The sequence below is a fragment of the Microtus pennsylvanicus genome, chromosome 11 (assembly GCF_037038515.1).
Source record: "Microtus pennsylvanicus isolate mMicPen1 chromosome 11, mMicPen1.hap1, whole genome shotgun sequence".
NCBI lineage: Eukaryota > Metazoa > Chordata > Mammalia > Rodentia > Cricetidae > Microtus > Microtus pennsylvanicus.
The window spans coordinates 44,454,416-44,477,158 of record NC_134589.1 but is presented as its reverse complement, the minus strand read 5'-3'; the positions used below and the strand labels follow the sequence as shown (position 1 = coordinate 44,477,158).

At 41.8% G+C, this 22,743-nt stretch overlaps 1 protein-coding gene across 1 annotated transcript in view; it reads left to right on the top strand.

Moving 5' to 3' along the window:
- The first annotated feature begins 221 nt into the window (after positions 1–221).
- Positions 222–22,743, top strand: part of Blmh (bleomycin hydrolase) — a 39,927-nt gene continuing 17,405 nt past the window's right edge. The window contains exons 1-9 of the mRNA XM_075991591.1: positions 222–413; positions 751–948; positions 4,190–4,299; positions 5,044–5,185; positions 6,500–6,588; positions 7,807–7,899; positions 20,046–20,201; positions 21,028–21,186; positions 21,288–21,355. Of these exons, the coding sequence (XP_075847706.1) occupies positions 401–413; positions 751–948; positions 4,190–4,299; positions 5,044–5,185; positions 6,500–6,588; positions 7,807–7,899; positions 20,046–20,201; positions 21,028–21,186; positions 21,288–21,355 (1,028 nt within the window). The 5' untranslated portion in view covers positions 222–400. The remainder of the gene's footprint in view (positions 414–750; positions 949–4,189; positions 4,300–5,043; positions 5,186–6,499; positions 6,589–7,806; positions 7,900–20,045; positions 20,202–21,027; positions 21,187–21,287; positions 21,356–22,743) is intronic.

Below are 22,743 nucleotides of genomic sequence, written 5' to 3'. Positions count from 1 at the left end.
GAGGACGCCCTTGTGGCTAGGAAGAGGGATCACAGATGGCGGAGGGCGCCGCTGGGATGAAGAGTGAGCAATGCTGGCGACCAGGGCTGCCAACGTGGGTGGCTTCGCCGGGCCGCGCCCGAGCTGGGATGCCCGCCCTAGCGTCAGCGAGGCCGCCCCCCGTCGGCCCTCCCCCGGGCGGGGCCAGCCCCCGACGGCGCTGACTCAGCAACGCGAGGGGGGAGTTTTGTCCCTCCGCGGACCCCGTTTCTCTCGGCCACCATTGAGCGGGTTTCCTTTTTCCGGCTCTCCGGGTGCGAGAACTTGGTCCGGCCAGCTAGGCAGCGGGCTGTAGTGTAACCCCAGAGCTCACCTGAGGACCCTGAAAACTAACGTTTCCCCACGAGGAAGCGTGGGCGCCATGAACAACGCGGGTGAGGCGCCGCTCGTTCCCGCGAATGTTTTCCAGGGTCTTCTCCCAGGCTCCGCGGACCGTGAGGCCCTGCGGTGAAAGGCCGGGGGCGGTGGTGGTGGGGAGACCTAGGCGAGGGCGGGGATGTAGCCCTTCGGGGGGGCTGGGAGCGGAGAAAGACGGCGTCTTGCAGGACACTGTGGGAGAGATTTCTGGCTTCTGCACTCTCTAGGATGCTCTTGCGAAGTTAAATCTAGGATCTACAGTGATCCTATCCGAAAGCTGCCCTCGTCAGCCTCTTTATTTATTTATTTGGAAGGGGTATGTTATGATTATAATGGCATTTGATCTCCCCACAGGACTGAATTCGGAGAAGGTAACTGCTCTGATCCAGAAACTAAATTCAGACCCTCAGTTCGTACTTGCCCAGAATGTCGGGACCACCCATGATCTGCTGGACATCTGTCTGAAGAGGGCCACGGTCCAGGGTGCTCAGCATGTGTTCCAGCACGTTGTGCCTCAGGAAGGCAAGCCAGTTACCAACCAGAAGAGCTCTGGTGAGGTCTTCGACTTCTTCCCTACTTTACTGACAGCAGTCTGTTTTGTTGTCCTAAAAATGGCCTTGGGAGAGCAGCTTTGTAACACCTTGAAAGAAGTCATAATAAACCAGAGGAGAGGCACAAGAAAACGCAGGCCCAAGGCTTGTGCGGTGGCCTGTTAGCGATTAGTTTGAACACTAAAGTGACAGATGAATGATGGCCAATGGATGCCTATCGCCATATTGTCTTGACGTTATGTGATGTTGGGTATATGTGACTTGTTCCCATGCAATTTTTATGTTAACAGTTCGTCTAGAAGTAGCAGAAGCTAGAAACAGATGTGGAGAGAGATTGCATACAGATAAACCTAAAGCAAAGACAAGCTATGCCCTTGGTCACAAGTAGTCCATCCAAAGATATCCTTACTCTAGAAGACTTCCCAGAATCGTGCTAAAATCCAAATATATAAAACAAAAACTGTAATGTGGTTACAATAGAATGTTGTTGGCTATTATTTTAAAATGTGCTCCGTGGCTACAGTGGAGTTACTGTGCTCATAGGTCCCTTCGTAGTACTCTTGAGTTCTCATTCCTTGGTGGCTGAGAATTCTTGTTTTGCTGTACGCTGTCCACTTACCACTGTTAGAAATACATCTACACTGAGAGATTGGTTATCCAGGAATCCAAGGAGGAGAAATAGTCTCACAAGAAAATTGAACTAAAGAGGCCTTCCATTATTTTTCGCTGTTTTGCTACTACTCTAAGCCCATGTGTACTTACAGAAAACACATTTTTGCTGTTTAGAGCAATTCAAAATTCATAAGGCTACATTTAGCATGAGTAATGTTTTGCTGTATGTAAATTATACCTTAGTAAGAATGATTTTTTAAATTTTAAAGGAAAAAAATCATGACCTTGCAAAAATATTTCTATGTTGTAGAAAGGTCTTACTTAGCATGCCTAGGCCCTTAGTTCAGAAGCGTTTGGAATGGTGAGGTCTGTCAGGCTACAGACTTACCTAGTTAATGTATCACAGTAGCGCTCCAGTGGTCTAGGGTAAGCTTGGAAATGTTAATCTGGAACAGATCAGGTCTTATGTGATGTATCTCTTTACTGTAAATACTAATAGTGCATGAGTAATGTAGTTTGTTCTTGTGATGTTTTCATCCAGAAACAGAAATAGGGTGCAGGAGACAGCTAGTGTACAAATAAGCCAGCCTAAAACAAAGATGTCACTATTCAGAAAAATAACTTAAGTTTTTTCCTTTGTTACAGACGCGTTCTTGTCCAGTGTAGAAAACCTGTGAAGTACATAGAGTAGATTTGTTTACCCATCAAGTCTTTATTCCCTATATGATTGCTTTTAATATGAGATCATACTTTAAGAATTTTTACATGTGCCTTTTTATAAACCTTCGTTTGTTGTATGTTGTAGAAATGGTTTCATATCTGTAAAAACATTATCTCCAAATATGTTGGAAATTTCCCTGCGTTTTCCTCCTGAAGAGCATTCCTCTTTAGTCTCGGCTCCCAAAGGTCTGGATGGACACACTGGGTTTATCTTGCAGCAGAGCCGTGTTTTGGTAGAGGCATCAGTCTGAAGCTGCTCTAGTCCATGCTAGTTTGGATGCCTACAGATACTAGATTCCATCGGTTTCTGAGAGGCAAAACATTTGAAAGTCCTGGACATGACCTCACATAGAAATGTTGGTGTCATTGGAAAAAGACCTCTAAAAACCCACATTGGTATGGAACTACAGAAGCACTGGTCATGCATTTAAATGAAGACATGCTTATGTCCTTACTGTTTGTCATAAAGTCTTCAGGGACAGCATCATGCTTGGGTTTAGAACATCGCTCTGTCAGAGACATACTAAATGGAAGAATGATGGTGGGCTGTGCTTGAAATGTGGCTCCTGATGGCCAGGTGTATGGAGAGAGTGTGAAGCTGTGAAAATAGAGTAGAAAAATGGTCCTCCTTTGTAGTCAACAATGGCCTTGAACTTCTCGTCCTTCTGCCTCCACCTCCTGTGTGCTGACTAGGATTGCAGGCAGGTACTACACGTCTACTTTGTATGGTGCTGAGGACGAATCCAGGGTCATTGCATGCTAGTTAAGCATTCTACCAACCGAGCCACATTTCTGTCCTGGAACAGTAGTTAATTTGCTGTGTTAATGTGATTTTAAGAGGAAAACACTTTGCTGTTTTATTTATGTCTCAGTTTTTAAATTATATGTGTTTTAACTCTTGAGCTGAAGTGATCTGCCTGCTCCAGCTCTCCCAAACTTTTCATTTGTGTTTGAATTTTTATGTACCCTGGTTAGTCAAATACCTCCTTTAAAAACAACTCCTTTTGGGAGTGTAGGCAAGAGCTTTATGTTAATCTTCACATTCACTGAAGCATCGATGCCCTGTCCATTCTAAATTAAGGTTTTTGTTAATTTCAAATTAAGATTTTGATTCCTGAATTGTTCTCAGGTGACTTGTATTTCCTCAGCTCCCTGTTTAGAAGGGGATGCTTGTTTTTCCATGTCCTTGCCAGTCTGGGCATTATCGATAAGAAAAAGGACGTTCTCCCACTTCATTACTGTCTTATGAAGAACTTACAAAGCAAAAGTTTTTTTATCCTCTGTGTCCTTTTTGGACATCACACAATTTATTCATGATTTCTGTTCATTTTCTTTTAGTGTTTCTAGGCTATGCTAGAACTCAGTATATTATCGAGGCTGACCTTGAACTCACAACAGTCTTCTTGCTTTAGTCTCTTAAATGCTGGGGTTATAGGTATGAGCCATTATGCCCGACCTAAAAGGTTCTGGTTGGTTTTTTGTTACGTTTGTTGTGATTTTGTTTTTGAGTGTGTGTGTGTGTACTATATAGTAGCAATCACTACATGTCTTTTGGTTTGATCTGTTTTTAATATTTCTGTTCTGGGCTGAAGATGTAGTTAAGCTGGTAGAATGTCTAGCATGTACAAATTCCTGGGTGCAATTCCTAGTATCAAATAACACCAAATATTGTGACATATGTCTATATTATACTTGAGACATGAAGCAGGAGGATCAGGTGTTCAAGACCACCCTGGATATATATAGTAGGCTATATAAGACTGTCTCAAAAACAAATACATTTGATGTTTCTTTTATTTTTTATTTAGTCTTTAATGTCCAGATTTTAGGGATCTGGTGTTTGGAAATACAGTTGGGGCAGTGTGATCCATAAATAGTCATAAACTTCTTGGTTTGCTTTCTCATTTTAGGACGATGCTGGATCTTTTCTTGTTTGAATGTTATGAGACTTCCATTCATGAAAAAATTTAATATTGAAGAATTTGAGTTTAGTCAATCTTACCTGTTTTTTTGGGACAAGGTAGGGGACTGACCTTGCATGATTCTTTTTGTTTCAATAGAACCTAGTTAAGGGCAGCCTTTATGTTATTTTGCTTTTCTCGTTACAGTGTACCTTTTTATTACAGATGTGATACCATTCTGATTTCCCAAGAATCAGAAGTCTATCTTAGCAAAGGCAGAAGTATATTTCCTTCTTTTCCTTTTGTGGTGCTAGGGCTAGGATCAGACAAAGCTCTAACCCTGAACTCTAGCCCCGCAGCTGCTTTCTGTTTGCTCTCTGAGGAAGTAACAAATTTATTGACTCACTGCTTGTGTTTTCTTTATTTAAAAATTAAAATTTTGTTTTCAGCAGTTTGCCTGTCTAGCATCTTTACTTAGGTCGTTGAATTTTTAAGCACCCAGTTTCTTTTGATAGCACCTTTCTGGGGGGAAAAAAAGCAGTAAATATTTTTATTTCATTTAAAAATCCTTAAAATATAACTGTTCATTAGATGTTTACTGAGTAAAGACTCTAAAATAGGATTTATTTAAACATTAGACTGTATATGCAGTACATGGATGCAGTGTGTTTAAATATATATGCAAATATAAGACAAGACCAGATATTCTTTTGAAGCCAAGTACTGATATTTAATTACCAGTTTTAAAAAACGTATATATTTCGTTCTTAGTTGTCCCAGGGCTCCCATTCTTCTGATCTTGCATGCCAGTGATGTGATTGACTCCCTTTGCCTTTAATTTTATTTATCTTCTTTTATTTTAGGTTGAACGCTGTTATTTCTTCTTGAATGCTTTCGTGGATACAGCCCAGAAAAAAGAGCCTGAAGATGGGAGACTGGTGCAGTATTTGCTTATGAACCCTACAAATGATGGTGGACAATGGGACATGCTTGTCAACATCGTTGGTAAGAGCTTGTCCCGAATGAATCGCAAGCTCTGCAGTTAGGAATAGGCCATTTCTCTGTGGTTATGTACACAGTGGAACTGACTTCCAAGAAGGCTGCATAGTTAGCTCTACAAATTTTTACTTCTCATTCTCAATGTAACTGATAAGGAAGTAGATACCATGAAGACTTGAGAATTAATTAGAAGTAACGTCTCATAAAAAGCACTGAGGGGCTAGAGAGATGGCTCAGTGACTGAAAAGCACTGGTTGCTCTTTCAGAGGACCCAGGTTCAATTTCTAGCAGCTAGATGTGGCCCATAGCCATCTGTAACTCCAATTCTAGTGTATTAAAATCTTCTTCTAGCCTTTACATGGTGCACAGACATACGTGCAGGCAAAGCACCATACATAGTAAAGTAACCTTAAAGCACCCGGGAATTGAGAAACATATTAATATAACTAAAGGACAGGCAAGCAGTTAAGAGCACTTGCTCCTGTTACAAAAGACCCAGGTTAAGTTCCTAGTACCTGTGGGGTGGTTTACAGCCATCCGTAACTACAGACTCTTCTGACCTCCTCAGGGACACACATGGTGCACATACATAAATGCAGGGAAAATACTCAAAATAAAAATAAATCTGAAAAGGAAAGAAAAGTGGTTTGGTGTTGTAGATCTGTGGTAGAGTGCCTGTCTGGCGAGCACTTGGGTCTGATCCCTAGCACTGCAAACAGCAACAGCCAGCCAGCAGGGCAAGCACACAATCAAACAAAACCCTGCGTCTGTGTGAAAATGTCTTTATCCAAACATTTTCTTGTGGGAGACCTCGTGCTGAGTGTTTTATAGATTACGATAGATGGAATAGTACACTGAATTTTGAGGCAGAGCTGCATGGTAAAAGTCTGTTGAAGGGATTGGAGGGATAACTCACAAGTAAGGCACTTTCTCAGCATGCCCGAGGGCCTAGGTTCAGTCCTTAGAATCAAACAATCCAACAACACTGGTAAGGCTGGGGATGAAGTCCAGTGGTAGAGTGCTGCCTGGCCTGCACAGAGCTCTGAGTTCCGTCCCCAGCGCTGAATAAACCAGGTCTAGTGTTCTGTGCCCGGTATGTGCCCCTAACTCCAGTACTCAGGAGGTCGAGGCAGAAAGACTAGAAGTTCAAGGTTATTAGCTACACAGAGACTTTGAGGCCACCCTTTCTCAAACAAGTAAACCAAACCCTACCCTTGCTCATTAATACAGCCTAGTTTAAAGTAGCCAATAGTTTGGACAGAATTTCTAATACTAGAAATTATTTTCACTTTATTGAACACTAAAATTGTTGTCTTTTAGAAAAATATGGTGTTGTCCCTAAGAAATGCTTCCCTGAATCTCATACGACAGAGGCAAGCAGAAGAATGAATGATATTCTGAATCACAAGGTACGGAATATGAGTAGGAGGGACTGGGTTAGTATACTGGACATTAAACTAACTGGCTTTCTACAGAGACAGGATAACTATTGATGTCAAGGTCTATCAAAAGCAGTGTGGCTACACATTATTAACCTCAAGAAATCGTTAAGATCACTGTGTTTTGTTTCTGTTGACTTTAGTGTTTTCTTACAGATATTCAAGGAAAAAAGTACTAGGTTCAGTTAACTTGGGTCTTGAACACACAGGCTTCCGTGCTGCCCACTGGCTTCTAGTGGAGGTGTGCTGAGGCCACTTTATGAACTAGCAGAAGCCAGCAGAGCAATTTGTAAGACTTCCTTAAAAGTGTGCTTTGTTCTTAGGCTTACCCAGACCACATCAGTGTGGTTTAGCCACCCACTGAGGATTTGATGTAGTCACTGCGCTGTTTTTATGGCTTAAGTTACCCTAATGAATCATTTCTCCTCCACATTTTCCCAGGGATGATTATAAGCCCTGTGCGGTGGTGTTCTGCTTGCCAGATCTCTTTTTTGAGAACTGGACGTTGCCAAAATCTGCCGCCCACATCTACAAGACTGAAATTAGATGTTATCTCCAAGGAAAAGAGTGCATTTAAAAATAAGCATAGCTCTATTTCCCCAATATTGGATGTAGGCTGTTTCCTACCTAGGGAACTCTGGGGTCTCTTATCCAAAGGCTAGAAGATCGTAAATCTTGGCTTTGGATTTCATTCTGATTGAGAACAAGTCATTTTAGCACTGCAGTTCAGTTTCAGAATCTTTTTAATGTGGGACTTCTCCCAAAATTGAAAGAAACAGAAAAACATGTTGGAGGTTAGTATAGTCACAGTCACAGTGACTGGCAGAGAAGGCCAAGTGGACAGCAAATAGGACTCTAAATGAGATGTATGCGAGTGTTTAGTGCTCCTATGCTCCGTCTCCTGCTTTCCAAGGCTGGTGGAAACATTGCCCCATGCACGCGCAGAGGGGGCTGTCAGTTGCAGAAGATCAGTTCTGTCCAGTGTTCTTTAGGAGTAATCCCGTGCTCTTATTGAAAGTACTTTTCACTATCTGTTTAAGTGGACTGATTGGGGAAAATCAGTTTGTTTTTATAAACTTTGCCCAGGGTGTTGGCTGTGTTGCACTTTCAAGCATAGCTAGTGATGATCTGTTAGGCTTATTAACAGCTTGTGCAGCTACTGGAATGCTGAATACGTTTCTATTGTAGATGAGAGAATTCTGTATACGGCTGCGGAACCTGGTACACAGTGGAGCAACCAAAGGGGAAATCTCATCTACGCAAGATGCCATGATGGAGGAGGTAATAAGAATCTTTGGACTTTTTGTAACTCGTTTAAAAAGCACTCAGAATCTCCTACTAAACTGATTATGGAATCAGTCACTGCATGGATATTTAATTGAATGAAAACTACTTATTTTTCACTTCAGAGGTAGAGACAGAAGATCGAGAGTTCACAGTCAGCCTTGGCCACAGGGAACCCTGTCTCAAGAAAACAACAAAAACTACTTATTTTAAAACTGAAAAAAATTAAATATACACTTTCTTGCGTTTTAAGGACTTGTACTGAGCTTTCTTAATTCCTAGTTTAGGTTCTATATAAAAACCACTTTTTACGCATTCATAAGTACCGCTTTCTGTGAGTTTGGCACTGAGGGAATAAAGATGAGAAGGCAGTTTCTGCTTTCAAAGAGCTCAGTTTTTGTGTGGTGTTCCCTCCTGTCTTCCCTCTCCCGGTACTGGAGGTGAAACTCAGTGCTTCTTGCTCTGCCACTGAGCTGTTTCCCTGGCTTTACAAGTGTGGTCTTTTGGACAAAAGGAAAACCATGAATAATGATAATAAGTTGTGTTCTAGATGTGTAACAGAGTTCTGTGGTCATGGAGGGAATGACTAACTCAGGGAAGAGTTGAACCAGCGGTAGGAATTTACCGTGTGACTAGCAGGGACTACCTCCCCAGGCGTAGGAAACTGTACGCAGGTGGATGGACAGCAGAGCATCTGGGTTTCTTCTCTAATGAGCTGACGATGGTTGTATCTATTAATAGTAATATGTGTGAAACACTTAGAAAATTGAAAAGTCACCAAATAAGTGTTTAGTATCAAGGCACATAAGTATTAGTAATCTCCATGTTCAGTACTAGTAGACATGAAGCAGAAATTCTCTGAGAAAAGAATATATGTTAGTTACTTCTTCAGCCCGTGGGCACATTGGTGAGACCACAGTTAAGATGGGAGCTGAGTGGCTTCACATTTTGTCACTTCAGTAGAAAGTTCTGTTTAAGGGAGGCAGTGCAGCATAGTGGAGCATGTTTACAGTCAGAACGATGACCTTTCCTGCTTGACTGCATGCCTGGACAAGTTCCTTACTGCTTCAGGTCTCAGTTTGTCCATGGGCTCCGTATCTAATGTTTGACATGGTAACTGTTTCTTATACATTAGGATAGATGAAAGCATAGCATTTATTTGCTAACTGCATTTAAATTATATTCAACTTTCTTAAATATTCTATCAAAGAACAGTCTCTTAGTACAGAGGGAAAGAGACTTTAGAGTTCGATGTATCATGGATTTACATTCTGACTTAGTTACCTTCATCCTGAGATCTGCTCAACCTGAGACTCAGTTTGGGATTTAAAATTCTTCCCTCGTTGGAATGGTAAGGAGGCAGGGGTGGAGGGATGTCAAATAAGGAATTGATGTCAGAATGCCAGGTGCTAGTGCCCTGTGTCGTTTGTTGACTTCTCTTCCCATTTGGAATGGTGTCTCTTGCTGAGGCCATCTCTCCTGACAGTTTGCCTTAACTTGTGGTTAGATTAAGGTGATGGGAATGTAGCAGGGATGAAGACTGTGAGTCGGCCAACAAGTGATTGAGCAGGCACTGACTGAGTGCCGCCAAGCTTGATGACCTAAGTTCAGTCTTTGGGACCCATGTGGTGGAAGGGAAACATGGATTCCTGCTAGTTATCTTCTGACCTCTACACATGCATTACAAAGAAATAAGTGAATATAATAACTTAGAGAGATTGTGTGCTAATGGTTAATAAAAAGGTCCAGAGAGTAGTAGGAAGAGTAGGAGTATATTTTTTCCCCCAAGACAGGGTTTCTCTGTGTAGCCTTGGCTGTCCAGGAACTAGCTCTGTAGACCAGGCTGGCCTTGAACTCAGAGATCCGCCTGCTTCTGCCTCCTGAGTGCTCAGATCAAAAGTGTGCATCACCACTTCCCTGCTTTCTTTTTTCTTAGGGTTTATTTTTACTTCTGAGTGCTTTGCCTGCGTGTATGTAATTGCAGGAAGTGCAGTGCAGTGCCCACAGAGGCCAGAAGACATCTAATCCCGTGAACTGGAGTTACAGACATTAGTGAGCTGCCATGTGGGTGGCTTGGTGCTCTGCAGGAACAAATGCTCTTAACTGCCTGAGCCAGCTCTCCAGCCCCCAGATATTCTGTTTATAGACCATAAGTATCATGGCCTATGGTATTGTTTTAGTGATCTTCCTCAAATTAATAATAGTCTTAAGATTTATGTCCTAACCGTAGATTAGTAGGGGACAATAAATGACTCAGAATTATAGCTATACATTTTTACATTTTGTTTTGTTTTCTTCTACCCCTGCCTTGAAATCCAAAGATAATACGTTGCCATGTATTATCCTGAGTCTAGGTGTTTTGTAGGGTTGTTTACTTAGGGACTTATTTCATCTGTTCACTACAGAATCTGTGGTAGGTTTTCACATTTTTACAATCTTCCAAATAACTCCTTATTATTGAACCTGACTCTTTTGTAATGAAGAGTCTAGCTTCACTTAAAGCTACAAATTAGTACCTATGATTTACCTAGCCTTATGGGCAAGTATCAGTGATGACCTCAGTGAGTAACCGTGAAGCCGAGGTAGCGCTAAGGGAACTTGTTTATGCCAAAGGCATTCTTTCAGAGAGGAGCGTAGGTGGTTTGTGGATGTGGGAGACTCAGAAGATCTTTCTGGAATCCTGCAGCTGCTTCAGTTACAGGTGTTGTCCATGTGCTCGCTCTTGGGGCCTCCAGATCCCTTAGGATTACTAATGTGTACTCTTCCAAACATGCTCTATTAAAAATAAACCCTGAAACAAAGACCAAAGCCAATACTTGTCAGGGTTGTGAAAAGGGACAGGAAGTAATTTTGATGGCTTAGGAAATTCTATAGCAGGGTTTTTAAAAACAACATTAATGGTACTGGAGAGATGGCCCGGTGGTTAAGAGCACTGACTGCTTTTCCAGAGGACCCAGTTCTGTTCCTAACACCCACATGGTGGATCATAACATCTGTAATTTCAGTTCCAGGAGATCCTACACCCTCTTCTGGCCTCTGAACACTGGGCACACATGCAGGCAAACACTCCTGCACATAAAATAAAAATAAATAAACCTGTCAAGTAGTGGTGGCACACACCTTTGATCCCAGAGGCAGGTCTCTGAGGTGGAGGCCATAGTCTTGGTCTATAAAGCAAGTTCCAGCATAGCCAGAGCTACACAGATGCCTCAAAATAAATAAATAAATAAAATCAATAAATAAACCTTAAATAAAACATTGAGCTAAGGATATAGCTCAGTGGTATAGTATTTGCGTAACATGCTTAAGGTCTTTAATGTCCAGAGGAGGGGAAGTGGAAGGAGCTGATAACACATTCCAAATTATCTGGGGTTATACTAATGTCCATTCTTATCGTCAGTGACAATTAGATTTGGGTCAGTCTGATAGGTAAATAATATTATCTCATGATATATGATTTTGAGTGAGACTGAGCATTTTTATGAACTATATTAATATCCTAAAATCATGTTTAGATATATATTTTTTATTTTGTGTGTATGTATCTGTGTTTGAGTGTATGTTTGTGTACCATGTATATACAGGAGCCTGCAGGGGTCAGAAAAGGCTGTTGAATCCCCTAAAACAGGAGCTAGAAGTGATGGGGTTCTCCATAAAAGCAGCAAGTGCTTTTAACCATTGAATCACCTGCCCAGCTCCTAAAATTTACTATTTAAAAACTGTATTATGTGTTCATGTGTGTGTCCGTGTATGTGGATATGTGCATAAGAGTGCAGTGTCTGAGGATACCGGAAGAGGGTGTTGGAGGAGATACGGTAGGCATGAGCCATTGCATGTGGGTATGAGCCATTGAGAGTGAGCCAGGCAGGGGACAGCAAAGACAAATGCCCCATGGTGGAAGAAGCTGGCATTCCTGAGTAACAGAAAGAAGGCACTGTGGCTTGAGCCTGGGAAGGGAGGATGGGGGCGAGTGGGTCAGAAAGCAGATGAAATGGGAACCGGCTTAATGCAGGGCCCAGAACTGTGGTGAAAGTTTACATCTTATTCTAAGTAAGGTAGCTTTTAGGGAGTTTAACTAATACTTTGCTTAGTTTTTTTTTTTGTTGTTGTTTTTTTTTTTTACTCTGAAGCTGTGCATAGTGAAACACAACAATTGTAGTGCAAGGGAGGCTAAGACAGGAGAATCACAAGATTGGGGCCAGTATGGCTATATGAAACCCTGTTTCAAGGAAGGTAGGTGTGTGTGTGTGTGTGTGTGTGTGTGTGTGTGTGTGTGTGTGTGTGTGTGTTGGTCGGAGAGGCAAGGACAGAAAGACATCTTCACTCTGGATATTTTAAGAACAGATTGTAGAAGCAGAAAACTAGATGGAAAGTTAGTTGTAGGCACACAGGTTAGAGAGACTCATGAGCAGCGACATCTCTGGGTTTATCTGGAAGGGTTGCTGTTAGGACTTGCCAGTGAGCTCTGTGGAAAGCAGAGAAGGAGTGATATCTTGGTGATGTCATAATGTCTTGAGGGAAGATTGTAGATATGAGGAAAGGCTTTTAATCAGTTCAATCAGGAGTAGGGAAACTGTGTGGGAAAGAAATAATAATTGAGGGGCTGGAGAGATGGCTCAGTGGTTAAGAGCATTGCCTGCTCTTCCAAAGGTCCTGAGTTCAATTCCCAGCAACCACATGGTGGCTCACAACCATCTGTAATGGGGTCTGGTGCCCTCTTCTGGCCTGCAGGCATACACACAGACAGAATATTGTATACATAACAAATAAATAAATAAATACATATTTAAAAAAAAAAAGAAATAATAATTGAGAAGATTTGAGAGGAGGGAAAGATAGGGTCTAATGAAGTACTTACAGTCTATGTAAAGCAGTACAGAAAATACAGGTCAAGAGGGTCTGCAGTGAGATGGGAAGGAAAGTCTGCATTTCTGGTTCCTTAATTCACACTACTCTAGAAGCAATCTCAAGAACACTGTCGGTTACCGAGCGCACTCTCCTAGCATCTCAGAGCAGCCCATACCTTGTGTTTGCCGGCATGCACCTTGCATGTCTTTCCTGTCTGAAGATAGATTTAATGTATCTGCCCTTTTTACTTAGGGAGATATTTTTGTTTTTAAGCATCTTATTCTATCTTACACCAGGGAGCCGTAGCTAGTGCCTTCCTCCTGTCCCCTTTCTCTTTGTAGCCCAGTCATAAAGGTCTATAACATACCTCTCCAGAAGTTAGTTCACTGAACTCCTGAACTGCCTTCAGAGTTCACTGCTTTTATGAAGATGCTTGTGGCCAGACTGGTCAGTGGTTCATTTTACCTTTAAACCTAGTTTCTCCATCAGTAAAAGTAGGAAGTTCAGGTAATTGATTTCTTAAGAACATTGTAGCTAGCTGGACACCGATCCATACCTGTAATCTCTTCACTTCAGAAGCTGAGGCAGGAGGATTAGATTTGAGCTACTTTAGCCTAAATAGTGAGACAGTATCTCAAAATCAAACAGCATTGTAGCTTTGTCCTTTATAACAATGGAAGTAACTAAGTTTTACCATGCTTTAGATTTTTTCAATATTTTTCAACAACCATTGCTTCTAAGATTGTGCCACCTCTACGTAGTTCTAACCTCTGGAATCTTCAGATTTACCCGTTTTTTTCTGAACTGCTGTCTCCTTCTAACCTTTCATTCATTTCTTGTCTACCCCTGGCTGGCTTTAAATTCTCTCTTCCTCACCTGATGAAGCCAGAATAGTCATGTGCGTGAGAACTGACTTTCTCCATTTGTTTGTCTTTAAATTAGACCAGGTAGGCTTTGCTTTTGTTCTGAATCCCATGCTTTTTGTGCCTTGTTTCCTTTTTCCTTTCCTTATGCTGTTTATGCCATTTGCCATGTTAGACTTTGACAAGTCAATGAAAAGAAATCAATAAATCTCTGCTAGGGGAAATAGTTTTAGAAGCCAATTAAAATAGATTGGTTTTTTTTTTTTTTTTTTGAGACAGGGTTTCTCTGTGGCTTTGGAGCCTGTCCTGGAACTAGCTCTTGTAGACCAGACTGGTCTCGAACTCACAGAGATCCGCCTGCCTCTGCCTCCCGAGTGCTGGAATTAAAGGCGTGCGCCACCACCGCCCGGCTTAGATTGTTTTTTTTTTTTTAACAAAAGTAAACTTGAAACTTAGACTCTGCCTTCTTAGAAGATGTATCATTAAAAATATTTTTATTTTATTTTTTTATGTGCATTGGTGTTTTACCTGCATGTATGTCTGTGAATATGTCAGATCTTGGAGTTACAGACAGTTGTGAGCTACCATGTGGGTACTGGGATTTGAACCCGAGTCCTCCTGGAAGAACAGTCAGTGCTCTTTAACTGCTGAGCAATCTCTCCAGCCCCAGAAAAATGTATTTTTTAATTAGTTTATTTTTATATATGTGCATTGGTGTTTTGCCTACATGTATGTTTGTGTAAGAGTGTCAGATCCCCTGAAACTGGAGTTACAGATGGTTATGAGCTGCCATATAGGTGCTAAAAATTGAGCCTGGGTACTCTACAAGAGTAGCCAGTGTTCTTAACCGCTGAGCCAACTCTTGAGCCCCCTTAGAAGATGTATTTAACTAGAGATAGGAATTAGATCTTTCTTATACAGACTGCAGCTTTTCTGAAGGGTTATATGCTGGTAGACAAAGATTACGCATTCCCAAAGTAGGAGTACTTTAAATTTCCAACTTAATTACAGTTAAATTAATCAAGAATTAAAAGCCAGATGGCCTAGGATGCACGTGTAGCCATACTCAGCATGGTTTCTCTAGACTGCCTTCTTCCAAAGTTGTGAGGGAAAAGGGTCTCAGTGGGCCACAGACAGGAGAGAATAGCTAAAAAGCACTGGCTTCTTTTTAAAAATAAAAATAAAAACCAGGGGGCTGGAGAGATGGCTCAGAGGTTAAGAGCACTGGCTGCTCTTCCAGAGGTCCTGAGTTCAATACCCAGCAACCACTTGGTGGCTCACATCCATCTATATTGAGATCTGGTGCCCTCATCTGGCGTGCAGGCATACATCGAGGCAGAATGTTGTATACATAATAAATAAATTAATTAAAAAAAATAAAAACCAACAAGACCATGTAATTATTGGCTTGGGGATTTGGGAAAGGAGAGTCAAATCCTGGACGTCTGTGTGAAAAGCTTGTGGCTTTGCAGTGTTTGGAAAGCCAGCATTGCTTAGGCTCATTCCCTTGACTGTGTTAGTGTTTTGTTTTGTTTTAAGTCAGGTTGGACTATACACTAAGTTTACTCTGAAATCACAATTAGAAGCCACAAATAGTAAGTTACCTGTACCTAGTACGGTCTAGGCATTGGAGATTTAGCAGTGAACAAATCAGGTAGGGATTCCTGTCTCCGTGTATTTACTTTCTAGTAGTGGTATACATGTAGTAGTATGTAACAAGTGTAATCTCCCGTGGAGAAAAGGGAGGAGCAGAGGTGCTGGGCTGAGAGAGAGAACCCTAAGGTCACTAGTGCATTTCCCCAGGGACTTAATGGTGGCTTCTCATATGTAGTTATATTCTGAGGAATGTGGTTGTGCTTTTGTGCATATTCCGTGTCATGAATGTCAGTTAAATTTTGTGAGAATCAGATGACACTCCTGTTATGTCCACCAGAGAGCAGACTTGGATGTTCAACATTAACTGTCATTTTTGTGCCTTTGAAAATAGTGTTATTTCAAAATAGAGACTCTTACATTTCAAGAAAATGCAGTCTTAGGAACCTTGGGAATCCTTAAAATTATTTAACCCCATGCCCCTTGGTATAGATGGGCTATAAATTATCCAAAGTAATGACTAAGTAGTAAAACTTCATGTGTTTTGTTTGTTTGTTGAGACAGGTTCTCACTGTGTAGCTCTGACTGTCCTAGGATTCACTGTGTAAAACAGGCCTGCCTCAAACTCTCAGAAATATCCTGCTTCTGCCTCCCAGTGCTGGGATTAAAGTGTGTGCTATTCCTGACTTGCAAAACTATGCGTCTTAAGTTGAAGAATCTAAAAGGAAGAGCTCTCAGCCATATCAAGTATATTTGATTAAAATCTTTAGATTTATAAGGGGTGAGCAACTATTGTCTTGCAAAGGGGTTTACTAGAGAATTCAGTTTGATATGTAAATGCAGGTTTCTTTTTTAAAAGTTTAAAAAACTATTTTATTACTACTTCTGTGCATGGCGTGTTTGTGGGTGTGCATATACCGTGGTGTACATAAGGAGACCAGAAGGGACAGCTCTGTGTGGTTGATCCCTTCCACTTTTACATGGGTTCTGAAAACAGAGCTCAACTCCTCAGGCTTATTCAGCCAGTGTCTTTACCTGCCGAGCCATCTGGCCAGTACCAATTTCTTCTGATGCTTTCGTGTGTGTGTGTGTGTGTGTGTGTGTGTGTGTGTGTGTGTGTGTGTATTGTGTATTTGTGAGTATTACCTTAGGTTCAGCTTTGGGGAGGAGGTAGTAATTTAATACTTTTTGCTTTGGATATTCAGGTAGGGGAACAGAATATACTATAAGGTACAGTGCACCTTAGAGAGGAAAGTGAAACCAAAAAGTTGTGTTAAACTTTCATTCTGTTTTATTTGGCCAGAGCTTGGTAGATTCACCACGTTTGGATAATTTGGAGTGGACCAGAACAATTTCACTGATAGGTATACGTACATGTATGTTAACAGTTAACAGTTGAACATACAAATCGTGCTCTCTACCTTAGTCATCAGTGCTAGTGTTCTCATGACGACAGAGTCCTAAAGTTGCCTTCTATAGCAAATCCAAGACACTGTATGGTCTATGTGAATCCCAAGCAAAAATCATAGTCCATGGCTAGACAACTCGATTACAGTTGCTTGTAAACTGCTCTGCCTCTCTCTGTGCTCTGCGGAAACCAGCTTGAGAATGTAGTAGTAGAAGACAGTGGTTGATGTTAGCCGTGTAAGCTCATAAAGCACACAGAAAATCCTCCTAAAGGACAGTTCTCTTGAAAAACAGCAGAGCAGGGTGAAAGGCAAGCCGAGCCTCTTCTGTAGACAGTGGAGTCACAGCAGCTAGGAGCACACCGCTTATATGCATGGGAACGTGAGCGTAGCCCACAGGCATATCGACAAGAGTGCAGGAGTCAAATGATAGTCACCTTGGCCAAGTATGTGAGTTATTTACTAAAAAAGAACCAGGGACCCTTTTTAATGTATTCTGTTCTAGGTGGTGGTTACCTCCATGTATGTGAAAAACAGTGAATTGAGCTATACGTTTAAGAGTAGTGCATTTATACTTCCTGAACATATGAACAAAACAGAAGAAAAAGAAATTAGGTCATGGAATTTGGATTTGTTGTGGGAAGTAATAGGCAACTTTTATTGAATTTTCAACAGGGAAGTGACTCAAAGAAAGTACTTCTAAAATTATTTACTCTGAGGTGATGTGGAAAATGAGCCAGGTGTGCTGGTATAGCCAGGTCATTCCTCTCTTCTTTAGCAGAGAGAGAGAGAACAGGTGTGTGCATTTGCCGCATACATGAACATGTGGGCACAAACATCCCATGACATAGGTGTGGAGGTCAGAGGACAGTTTGCTGGCCTTTATTCTTAAAAGTCTTGTACTGCATTATAGGAGAAAAGTTATATGAAACCCAGAAAGCCATGAGCTGAATTTACAGTATTTTGGAAAGCTTAGTCTAAACTCAGTTCTGATCTGCCGTTTACTTGCTCTGGGACTTCCAGCACGCTGCTTACTTCCTGAGGCTGTGGACTTTATCTCTCAAGTGACAGTAACAGCTGCCATCTTAGTTGAGAGGATTGAGCGCTACAGTAGGTAGATTATAGCACAACAGAGTAGGCCTTCAGTAGATGGTCCCCTTTTATTTTTTTTAATATTTATTTATTTATTATGTATACAATATTCTGTCTGTGTGTATGCCTGAAGGCCAGAAGAGGGCACCAGACCTCATTACAGATGGTTGTGAGCCACCATGTGGTTGCTGGGAATTGAACTCAGGACCTTTGGAAGAGCAGGCAATGCTCTTAACCGCTGAGCCATCTCTCCAGCCCCGATGGTCCCCTTTTAAAGCTCAGTAGAATGCTTTCCTTTAATAGCACGTGACTTCAGCTCAGATCCTGATCTTACAGTCACTGGCTCTAGGATTTGAAGTTGGTTACTTCATTTTTTTGAGTCACAATCTCATCTGAAAAAAGGAGGGAAGGAGTAGATTACCTTGAGAGTGTTACAATTAACCTAGTAAGTGTGTATAGACACTAGCACAACACAAGCTTAGGCAGAAGACTCACTTCTTTTGGGTGTAACGAGCAGTGAAGCTGAGTTAGAGATGAGCCTGGAACAGGGTAGAGAGATAAGGGGCATATTGTTATGTTGTGAGCGTGTGTGTGTGTGTGTGTGTGTGTGTGTGTGTGTGTGTGTGTGTGAGGGAGAGTGAGAGGGAGGGTTTCACTCTGTAGTTTTGGCTGGTCTGGAACTTGCCTTGAACTCATAGAGATCCACTTGCCTTCCAAGTGCTGGGATTAACAATGTGTGCCACTGAACCCAAAATAGCTGTCTTCATCACTGTTCTATTTCTGTGAAGTTGCCACGCCCAAGGAACTACAGCATTTATTTGGGAGCTTGCTTATAATTTCAGGGGTTTAGCCCATTATCGTCATAGCAAGCAAGGCAGCATGCAGGTAGACATGGAGCAGTAGCTGAGAAATACATTTTCATCCATAGAGGGGGAGAGAGGGAGAGGAGAGATTTGGGGCTTGGAATGGACTTTTGAAACCTTGGAAAGTCCATTCCTACTGACACACTTCCTCCAACAAGGCCACACATGTAAATCCTTCTAATGCTTTCAAATAGTGCCACTCCTGGTGACTAAGTGTTCAAATGTACGAGCCTGTGGGGCCATTCTTATCCAAACAACCACAATAGTATTCTCAAAGTAAAAAAAAGAAAGAAAGAAAAGGAAGTATTTTGTATATTCTGGCCTTGTACAAAGTATTTATTCCTCTTCTGTGTATAAAGTAAAAATAATACAAGCATATTTTACAATTTTATTAACTCAAACACAAAGGTATTTTTATAACTGTAAGAAAATAGATCATGGGCTGCAGAGATGGCTCAGTGATTAAGAGCACTGTCTGCCCTTCCAAAGGTCCTGAGTTCAGTTCCCAGCAACCACATGGTGGCTCACAACCATCTATAATGAGATCTGGTGCTCTCTTCTGGCTTGCAGGCATACATGCAGACAGAATACTGAGACTACTGTATACATAATAAATAAATAGATTTTTTAAAAAGTTAAAAAAGAAAAAATACATCATTTGGGACTGGCAAAGAGCTCTTGCAGAGGACCTGAGTTTGATTCCCAGTATCCATATGGGGCAGTTTATAAGTTCCTATATCACCAATTTCACAGGGATCCAGCATCCCTGGTCTTCTCCAGCACCCGCGTCTCCCTACACAGACACACAAATACACATGATTAAAAGTATAAACAAAGCCGGGTGGTGGTGGCTCACGCCTTTAATCCCAGCACTCAGGAGGCAGAGGCAGGCGGATCTCTGTGAGTTCGAGACCAGCCTGGTCTACAGAGCTAGTTCCAGGACAGGCTCCAAAGCCACAGAGAAACCCTGTCTCAAAAAACCAAAAAAAAAAAAAAAAAAAGTATAAACAAGTATTTTAAAAATACATTATTTGGGGATTGGTGGTATTGTTTAGTGTTAGAGCATTTACCTTTCTTTACTTTTGAGACAGGGGCTTACTATTTGCTCTGGCTGTCCTGGAACTCACTATGTAGACCAGGCTGGCCTTCTACCCACAGAGATTCCCCTGCTTCTGCCTTCCAAGTGCTGGGATTAAAGCTAATTGCTCTACTAATTGTTAACATGCCACCATGCCTGGTGTGGACAAGTTTCTTAGCTAAGGAAATCTGCAGCACTTGGCTAAGAATATTGATAGACTCACATCTCAGAGCTTTGCTGTTCTGAGTGCTCGAGAACAAGATGTTGACTTGTGATAGTTTTTGAGTCTTGGAGCAGCAGTAGATTTCTCTTGCAATTTCTGGGTTGAAACATAGCTGTTAATTCCTGAGCACTTTGGAGGCTTGTGGAAATGAAGCCCTTAATCACCCATCTCTTCCAGATCTTCCGAGTGGTGTGCATCTGCTTGGGTAACCCACCAGAGACCTTCACCTGGGAGTATCGGGACAAAGACAAAAACTACCACAAGATTGGCCCCATAACCCCCTTGCAGTTTTACCAGGAACACGTGAAGCCACTCTTCAATATGGAAGATAAGGTTAGAGACTAATGTCGGTGGCCGCTGACTATGGAAATGGTTAAGGTCTGTTGTTTACATGGAGAACGTAAGAGTCCCAGGTTAATATGCACATCCATCAAACTGGATGCTAGAAACTTTCTGTTTTCATTCTCTGAAGTTTATATGCACCTGAGAGAAGTAGGCACAGCAGGGTCACTTTCCCCCAGTGTGTCTCTTCAGAGGGTTCCTGACTCTATGCCAAGAGTCAGCTTATTCCCATATCCCACCCTTCTTCCCTATAAGTTAGGTCCAGATCAATCTCAGGTACATAGATGGTGGTATATTGGATAGTATGAACTGCTCAGAGCACCCCAATCTCCTGGCCTTGCTGGGAGCTTTCTTGTTAAAGGAGGCATCCAGTGTTGTACTTCCTTCTTCTGCGTCTGCCTAGCAGGATGACCAGGGCCCCCTCTCTCAATCGGCTTTTTGACCCTCTTCAAGAAATTGCATTGCTGCACATTGAGCCTCTCTTGCACTGTGAGGAAGCGTGTGTGACAATGTGTTACCTCATGTGTTATGTGCAGTATGACAGAATTAATTTGGGGGCAGTTTTTACCAGTAGGAGAGACAGGTAGAGACAGCTCTCAAGTGTGCTCTTTGTGCTAATTAGAATACGTAGTACCCTTCTTTATATGTGTTTGACCAGTTTTTGCTTATTTGTTACTTTTACTTGTGACTATAGTGTTTCTTCTTGTAGTTAGAGGTGATGAGCTTGTTGTAACCATAGCAACCTATCAGTGAGGATTGTGTCTTGCTTGACGTCTTTGGTCTTGTGTTCTAATACACATGTTCTTGATCTCAAAAGATTTGTTTTGTGAATGACCCACGACCCCAGCACAAGTACAATAAATTGTACACAGTAGACTACTTGAGCAATATGGTTGGAGGGAGAAAAACGCTGTATAACAACCAGCCCATTGACTTCTTGAAAAAGATGGTTGCTGCCTCCATCAAAGATGGAGAGGTTAGTACTGCCTTACGTTTCTGTCTCCCACGTGGGTGTGAACACAGCTGCTGCTTTCCTTTTCACTGCTTTGGTTTATGTTGACTTTCTTCTATTTCTAGGCTGTGTGGTTTGGCTGTGATGTTGGAAAACACTTCAATGGCAAGCTGGGCCTCAGTGACATGAATGTGTGAGTGCACGGAATCCAAAATAGAAAGTTCTCTGTGGGTTGTTGCTGTTGGAAATCCTCTGCTGAGGTTCATCAAGACATTGAGGTTGGCCTGAGGGTGGGTCTTTCTCTGCATCTGTGAAGTTGTGGCTCCTGGCAGAGGCCGCACAAGTGTAACTGCTGTAACCCAGGAAACCAAGATCACACTAGCAGAACTCACTGGAGTTCCTAAGATGCTGGCTTATGTGGGAGAGACACTGAACATGCAGCGGGTCGGCAGGAAAGCTGCTCGGCACATTGCGGTGTAATAAGAGGCTTTCTGGAGCTCTTCTATTGATCTTTCTTTCAATGCTTCCCTTACTTTGATGCCTTATATATTTTCCTTTAGGACAGTTGGGCTAATTTATATATTTACTTTAAATCATTCTCCTTCATCTTTGCTGACATTGAAGGTTCATTTCCAAGCTGAATCAGGCAAGATTCCTAGGTTTTAGGGACTGGAGAGATGGCTGAGCATGGTTTTAAAAGCACTTGCCGCTCTTGCAGAGGACCTGAGTTCAGTTCCCAGGTAATGTCAGATAGCTCACAACCACCTGTGACTCCAGCTCCAAGGGATCTGATGTTCTCTTCTGACCTCCATCAGCGTTTACAGACACACACATGCAATCTTTATAAAAATAATAAAATAAAATACATCTTTTTAGATTTATCCATAAGTAATTGTTACTAGTAGGAGTAATATCCTGATACTTAACAAAAGGAAAGGAACTTCTAATGGTTAAACTTTTTGGTTTTATATTTGAAATTAGTCACCATTGTTTTAACATTTATATATTTAAATGTCACATTCAGAGCAGTGTAGTTGCACAGGACTGTAACCCCAGCACTTGGAGAGTGGAGGTAGGAAGGATCAAGAGTTCAAGTGAAGCTCTGCTATATAGTGAGTCCAAAGCCAGCCTGAGCTATATAAGACCCTGCCTCTAATTAATTAATTCCACAGTCAGTGGTTTGATTCAGTAACTAGGAGGGTCTACCAACTTGAAAGAGACCATTTTCATAATAAAGAAGTTATTTCAAAAGCTTTAATTTCTTAAATAGAGGGGTTTTTTTTTTTTGGCCTAATGTGGAGGTGTACAGCTTTAATCCCAGCACTTGGGAGGCAGAGGCAGGTGGATCTCTGAATTAGAGGGCAGCTTGGGCTACAGAGTGAGTTCCAGGACAGTCAGAGCTATGTAGAGAGACCCTGTCTCAAACAAAATCGATCAAACAAACAAAAACAAAGAAAAAAAGAAATTAAGTTTTCTTTCCAAAATAACAGTACAAATTGAGCTTGCCCTGCATGCTGCAGTGGCATGAAAGGAGTGGGCGCCCACTGGCACTGGCTCTGTGTGTGCCGGTGCTCTCACAGC